General features: G+C 30.4%; 1 protein-coding gene across 1 annotated transcript in view; it reads right to left on the bottom strand.

The window, feature by feature from the left end:
* Positions 1-6244: 6244 nt before the first annotated feature.
* LOC129226932 (dual specificity mitogen-activated protein kinase kinase 6-like) overlaps positions 6245-8124 on the bottom strand; it is a 50158-nt gene continuing 48278 nt past the window's right edge. The window contains exons 8-9 of the mRNA XM_054861561.1: positions 7967-8106; positions 6245-6401 (exon numbers count right to left, since the gene is read on the bottom strand). Coding sequence (XP_054717536.1) covers positions 6245-6401; positions 7967-8106 — 297 coding nt within the window. The remainder of the gene's footprint in view (positions 6402-7966; positions 8107-8124) is intronic.

Raw genomic sequence — 8124 nt, 5'->3', positions numbered from 1 at the left:
ACTTGGCGCGTTAAGTGATGAACTATGTAGTTGAAGGATTATTTGGAGTTTTAAAGCTACTGTTAATCTTTTTATGTGCTTTGGCGAATAGTTTTAAATTCCAAAGAGACTTTAATAGGACTTTTGAAAAGGTGTGTATGCATTTTAGTTGAAGAAAGATGATCATTTCACATCAGAAGGGGGGTGGAGGATGTTGATTTTTTTTTTTTTTTTTTTTTGTTCAACAGGCTGCTAGTTTGTAGGAGATAGATGTAAGGAGGGTAGATGTAAAAATCAGGTTTCAGGGACCTTGGAAGATTTGATGTCAATAAAAGGGAGGGGAAAGAAAAAACAGGAGTCTCAAAAAATAGATTTTGCCCTTGTTAAGTAAAAACGGGTGCATTTTGTTAAATTCGACAAATTATCATAACATTTTTTTTAGTGAAAGACTACACATAATTGGCAGTTACTGTATATTGAAAGATTTTTGGTCCAGAAAATGATATTGATTGCTGAAGTATAGGACGGCAGTTCTAATAATGATTCTTTTCACATTCTTCCTATTAGGAAAACAATTGGTTCAAAATATTGTTCAATACAGAACAAGGGTAGCTAGGATAAGGTTTTTTTGCTGTTTTATCTCATTCTAAAAATATTTTGTTCAGCTTATTACATAGTTTATGGCTTAATTTCATATTGTTTTTTAATGACCTTCATTGCAAAATGCATTACTAGACTGTATTTGGAGCAAAAAATAGCAGGATAACTCATGTGACTAGAAAAATAATTTTGATACATTATTACAAAGATGTAAGAAGTGATTGAAGTTATACCTCTATCGTACAGTCTAAAATTGAGTTCACTAAAAGCAGGTTAATCATAAAAGGAGGTTAGAAAAATATTGCACTTAAAAATGCACTATAACCAGTAAAAATACAACAGATTTTATCAATATTGAGAAAAAATTCCTTGCAAACTTGTGTCTCAAACAAGTTAAGGCTGTTACTACAGTGTTCAAAGCCATATTCATGATCCTTTCTATGGGATTTGAATTGCAGAAACAATATAACTGCTTCGTTTTAACACATGTGCTGTGTTCAAACTATTAACGTCGAGTTTTAACTTTTAACTTTTGTCGAAAAATGTTAAGAGGAAATGCTAGCATTTGCTTTGTTAACCTTTAAATAAATTAGTGGTATAAAATAACTGAGCAACTATGCAATACATTTAAGCAATGTCTATTCATTAATATTTTACACAATGAAAAATTGCCTGCAAAATGCTTTGCCATATTTTAAAACATTTTTTCCCATAACTGACTTATGGTGCAACTTGCAAAGCAACAGCTTAAACAGTCATTTTTAAACTGATTTCATAAAATAATAATAATAATAAGTAAACATTTAGTAACTTAAAAAAAAAAAATAAATAAATAAATTCTGGATTACTTCTCTAGTATATTTTAAGGAGTTCAGGGGGCAAGAAAACCAGACTGGTGGTTGATTACTTCCATCAGAATAAATAACTCTAAGTAGCAATAGAGCTTAAGTTATGCTAAGGAGTTTGGTTTTATCTTAAAATAAGCTTTTTGCTTCATATTTAAAATTAATTTACAAACATATTTCAGGACTATACCAGATTAACAATTGCTTAATAAACATTCAAACACTTCAAGGTAAAAATCAGATGCCAATTTTCAAAAGAAAACATGCTTATTCAATTTGAAGAATTCCTTTTTTACGTTGGGTTGCAGTGGATTATGAAACATGGTTACAGTGGCAAATTCCCTTTTGGGGGTCTGTGTAATGCATTTTGGGGCCCTTTTATCGATTGCAAAACTATGCAAAGTATTTATCACATTCATTTTCGTATTCCCTTTAGGGTCCCTTGCAATAGTGACATGGTAAATCTGCCACATAGTTTACCATTTCCGCTGAAAACCTTAAAAGATTCCAGTTACATAATCTAACACAACTTGTCTGACAAATTTATAAATTGTTAAAAAGTGAATTTCCAAAATGAATAAGTGCATATGATTCCTTCAGAAAATAAGCTGTTTCCTTCAGTAAACAATACATTCAAGAACAATGATTTTTACACCCATATATACTTGAGCAGTATACTTTGATAAAAATCTAACAACTGTACATTTCAAGAGTATAATACATGGATAAATTCCATACACAAAATAATTTGCAATCACATGACTAAGGAAAAAAAAGAAAAACTAGCTGCTTCCCTTGAAAGGTTTGAAAGCGTGCTTAAATTGTTTCATTTCAATGTACATTACACAGTGTCAAAGCTACCAAAATATTATCAGCTTAGCAAAATAAATGATTTAAAACAGACCTCTCTTTCTCTTTTATTCTGGAGGGCCATGAATGGAATGGGGGTATGAGAATAGGGGGGGGGACAGTAAAGAGGTAAAAGAGGCATTTTGCTCAGCCGTTTCTTTAAAGTGGGCACTTAAGGCATATTCTTGAAGCTTAAGACTGTACTGTTGTATATTCAATATTATATAGGACTTTGTCATGCTATGATAAAAAAACAGTATTCATGGCGATGCAGTTATTGTTGCACAGTAAAAAAATATATATTTTTTAAATCTATAACTTATGAAATTAGTCTTACGGCATATTTTTCACTGAGTAGGCACAATACTGAAGCTGCCAAAAAGGAAGCACACTTCATTAAAGCACTATTTTTAAGTAGTACATATTCAGATACATTCTATTACATAAATTTAAACTACTTTCAATGGCTGGAACTCATAGTGCTTGGTCCCTTGTCCCTCGACAATAATTTTAAAATGTTCTAAATTACTCACTTAGATCTTTAGAAATGTTGAAATAGATAATAAATACTATTTGTCTAACACAGTGACTAAACGTAAAAAGAAGCAGTTGTACTTTTTAAATTACTTGCTCCTAATTTAACCAATAACAAGTGCGTGTTCATAGAAAAAAAAAAAAAAGGTCAATACTCAATAACTTATTTTCTCTCACTTAATAGTTTTTTGGAAATGTGATAGACATAAAGAGTTTGATTTTAGCATGCTGCTAGCAAGCTAACAGAAAACACTTGCATCTAAAACAGACTTTCCTGGACATAAAAAGCAAAATTTTCTAAACATTCACTTGCATGCTTCTTGTAATCTACATAAATGAATTATATGGATAAAAATCATAAAAATTTGATTTATTCAAAAGTATTTACAATATTAAATGGTAGTTTAGAATTTTTAGGATCATTTGCTGATTTACACACCCTTCATATAAATGCTGTCAAAGGCAAGACCAAGAAATGTTTCATAATTTTTTATCTGCTGTTAATATGAATACTAATACATCCAATTTCTTACTACTATAGGTTATATGACTTCCTTACAGTATGACAAATTTAACTTTAAATTCATGCAACAAAATGATGGAAAAATATATCAGAAACACCAGACAAAATTAGTTAAGAACAGATTCTTAAAAAGCTATATTCATTTAATAATAGGCATAGCCAAAAAAAAAAATTCGAACCTAACCACCAAAACAAATGTTTCAAAACAATGCTTGTATGCAAACACACAAGATGAAAAGAAAAAGTAACAAGCAAATTCTGTATCTAAGAAGGTCATAATATCAATGAGAGATCTCAGAAACATTCCCTTATTCTACATTTTAAAGACATGATTTCATTTGAAATTATTATTAAACAAAAAGATAGCTTTATCTCAATACACAGACATAAATATTTATTTATCACTCAAGTTGCTCATTACTTTCATACTTATACAGGGTGTTCCGTTTTAACCTGCAAGACCTTTATTTTTTGCAATCGTTAGTCCTAGATGTATACTTACAATGGGAAAAATGTTCAAAATCAGATGCAGAGTTAAGATATTAAAAATTTGAAGCAAAAATAAAAATGTCAAAAAATAAAAAATTTAACTTTTTATACGAACTCTAGGTCTCTTAACTAATATTTATAAAAATAATCTCCACTAAAAACTATTACTGACACAAAAAACTTGACATTTGTGCGACCAAAATTGAAGGAGCTATTCCAGTTCAATGTTTTAAGGGACCATACAGAAGGTGACTAATCGCCTTTTCAGAAGAATGACAGGTCGTCAAAGTAAGAAAAAAGAGGTATTTATATTTTCCATTGCTAATATAAAATAAATGCAAATGTTATGCCGTGATATGCAAAAACGCACTACAAAACTCCGAACAATTTGAAAAACCACACTCTATGCACACATATAATTTTGAACACTTGTTAACAGCTATATTTTCCCCCAAAATGTTTTTTTGACAGTGAGTGAAAAGTGGTGTAAGTCACAAAATGCTGTGTTTCATCTCTTATTTTTTAAAGGAGATTATTCCCCTAAATATAATTTAGGGGACCTGGGACCTGTATAAAAAGTTAAATTTTGTACTTTTTGACTTATTTTTCTTTTCACTTCAAATGTTCAATTTTGCAGTTGGAAGTATAAATCTAGGACTAAAGGTTGCGAAAATAAAGGTCTTGCAGGTTAAAATGGAACACCCTGTATACATAGATATACCAGTCAAAAATTTAACTCATCAGCATGCAAGCACATTTTAAAGGGTTTTTTTTATGATGAAATAAATTTTAAATTCTGCATTGCAACGAATAATAGCAAAAAGAGTTACAGATATTTAATTCAACTGTCATTTGTTTATTTAATTATAACGCACAAATTTATTAATCACAAATGATTTTTACAGGCCCCCCTCCATATTGTTGACTTCTATATTTCACCCCTCATTTTAAAAATGAGGGGGGGGGAATTGGGCCCCTTCAGGCTAGGGCCCGGGCCAACACGTGACCCTTCTCTCGCCCCCCCCCCCTCCTGTGCACGCCCTTACATGTTAATGAAAAAGTAAGCTACTTTACTTTACACAATTTCTGAATGTTGAGTAGCAATCTCTAAACATCTGCTACTGGTTATTTATATTACTTATTGTTTCTTAAACAGTGGAAAACACAAATCATGCTGAGCAAAAACACAAAGTCATTTTTTGAAAGTATGGTTTTTTTGGAGGGAGGGGGGGGGGGGTGCAAATCTGTAGATTAATATTTGCAGATGAGCCACATAGCAAAAAAATTAAATGTATGTACATCGGAAGGAAGAGGTGTTTTAGTGTGTGTTCACAAAACTTAACATAAAAAAATATCAAGCTCTTTCATTAATTGCATGAAAAAGATTCATAAGTCTAAGTTTATCATTTATCTTTCCTAAAGTACATAATCCCCACTAAAATGTTGAAATGCTTTTGATTTCTTATAATTTAAAATTATTTCTACTGTGTTTGTGATATTTATAATATAACAATAATAGATTACAATAAAATATTCTTTTAACATGCATATACACACATGAAAGGCTTCATGGATTCATACATTTTAATGTACTTATGAATACAGAATAGTAAAATAACACTTTATTTTTGTCAAGGATGAACAAAAAATGCAAAAATAATTTCATTGAATAATGGAATTAAAATAATGCATTTTAAATTTTTAACTACAATTCATTGTACCTATGCATTCATCTAAGGCTTTAGTAAAAAAAAAAAAAAAAAAGCTTGAGCTACTTAAACAGTAAAAAAAAAAAAAAAAAAGTTCTTAAAAACATTTTAATGAATATTTAAAATGGTAAAAACAAAATAACAAACAAATCAATAAGTAAGCTTACAACACATTTAAACAAGAAATAAGTTGTAATACTTAAAGCTCTAACATACTGATTCAATCAGATTTTTTTCATTCAATAAATTACAATGGTAGCTGAAGCCTACAATACAGCACACATAGGATTGAATATCAATACTGATTAAGAATTTTATAATTCATAAAATAATAAACAATTATCATAAAAAATTATATGATACTGCTGTTCAAACAATTATCATGAGAGCACACATTGTAGAAAAATATTTTAAATAACTGTACATAACAATTTTGTAATTAATTCATTTAAGCAAATAAACAAATTCATAACAAAATTATCTGAGTAATTGAGTTAAAATACAATGTGATTGATTTCAATAGGTCTTAATAGAAAAACAATCTAATAAAATTTTAAAACGTAATTTGTTAACTTTTTTGTTAATTAATAACAATCATGGTTTAAAAGCTTCAACTCTGAACCTTCTAAACAAGAGCTCACTATAGTTGATATAAATGAATAAAACCTACAAGATTTAGGTTAAGTCATGAAAAAATGAAAACTATTCTAATTATACTAAGAATGAGAACTCAATTGAGGCACTCGTTCATAAAGGTTCAACACAAATGAAACAAATTTTGCGATGTCATAATTGCGAGTAGAATCTGATGATATAAATGGATGTTGCAGCAGCATTTGATAATTGGGCCTTTTCCTGTAATCCTTCTGCAAACTAAAAAAGAAAGTTGTATATTAAGCACTATCTATTTCAGTAGAAAAAGAAAAATAAAGGAATGGGGTCGTTTCCAAAATTTTAAAAATATTTTTTTCGGAAAGAGCAAGCTTAAAAACATAGAATCTGACCATTTTTTAAAATAATTTCTTTAAGTTTAATATTTTTAAAAAAATTACTTAAATCGGTGCTCTTTCATCGTTCAACGCTTCTGCCGATGACATCACAAATGATGAAATGCCATTTAGTGTTGCCATTTTCACGGTCCAAAATATTTAATTCGCATCTTTACTCACATGTATTGTCAACGATATGGGTGGTAGTAAGCGTAGGTCGCAATTTTAATTCGCTGCTTGATTATCATAACGTGGAAACGTAGTAGAAAGATGCGGCAAAGTGCATCATTTGTGACGCCATAAAGACCATGCCTTGTTTGAAAAATTGGACATTTAAAAAAATTAATTAAAAAAAATTGTTGGGAAAATGAAAGCATTTTCTGGGTCCATGTTATTTTTTTTGCTCATTCTATCTATTCCAATGACTAAAAGTAGTACTTTTGACTGAAGGAAACCAGCCCATTATATGCTCTGGTGGATTCGCCTGAGAAAAATAAAAGTAAAGAGAAAGACAGTAAAGTATCGATTTCAGTGGTGCAGCAAGGAGCCGAAGCTTTAATCTTAAGACAGGCTGTCTTCAGACAAACTCTTCACAATCCCTCCTGATTTCCTTTAGAAAAGTCCTGGCCGTTTTGTGGCTCACTTGATGAAAATATTTGGGACTTTTAAGTATTCATAAAGAGCAGTAAAATAATCAAAGTAAAGATATTTTCAAGTCAAATGAATACAAAATTCGGGTGAAACTAACGTAGGTCCAAAAAGTGCTACATGCAGGTCAAGTAGGTAAAAAGGGAGTTGTTTAAAACAATTCTAGCCCCTCCACCCCACCCCAAATTAACAATATCCTTAATAATAGTCATTTTCGGTATCACTTAAATTCTGGCAAAATTATTCAAAAACCTTTCATTAAAATATTTTCACAGAACATTAAAATTATTAAAAGCATTCAGATTAAGAGTTTCACTTCTCCTTTTCTTGCAAAGAATATCCTTCTCCTTTTCATTTGAAAAATTTCTTTCACTCTTGATCATTTTAGCACAAATTTCGCCAAGTATTTTTGTGATGTCCGTATTATGTAAGTGTGAATATATGCAAATCACATGTATATCTATATCTCATCAGGGGCAGATACAGGCTTTCACTTTGTGGGGGGGGGGGGGGTGTCATGGCCAGGGGTAAAAGTGGCCTCAAGTAAAATTTTTTGAAAACACTGAAATTTCCAAAAACTAATCAGAAAATGTAAGTCCTGAGAAGCCCAAAAAACCTAACTAAAACTTTTTGCCCCCTTTCCTATGCCATTTTGTTATTACTTTACTATGATTATGACCTTGTTATCTCGAAAACTAGATTTTTTTTACCGTCTCTTCGACTTTATGATATCGAGAGTATACTGCACTTAAAATACATACATTTGAAAAGAAAAAAAATCAGAAGATAATTTGTATTTACCACTGAGAGATAAAATCTTCATGATCCTTGGAGAATTTGCCACTAGGAAGGCGTGGAGGATCATCTTTAACTACTTGTTTTAATTGGTCAAAAGGTGTACCCCAAGGCTTGTAAGGGAAAACTCCAGTTGAAAGTTCAAACTAAGGGGGAAAAGGAAT

Source organism: Uloborus diversus, chromosome 7 (assembly GCF_026930045.1).
Source record: "Uloborus diversus isolate 005 chromosome 7, Udiv.v.3.1, whole genome shotgun sequence".
Classification (NCBI taxonomy): domain Eukaryota; kingdom Metazoa; phylum Arthropoda; class Arachnida; order Araneae; family Uloboridae; genus Uloborus; species Uloborus diversus.
The sequence above is the reverse complement of the archived record's forward strand: the minus strand, read 5'-3'. Positions and strand labels throughout refer to the sequence as shown.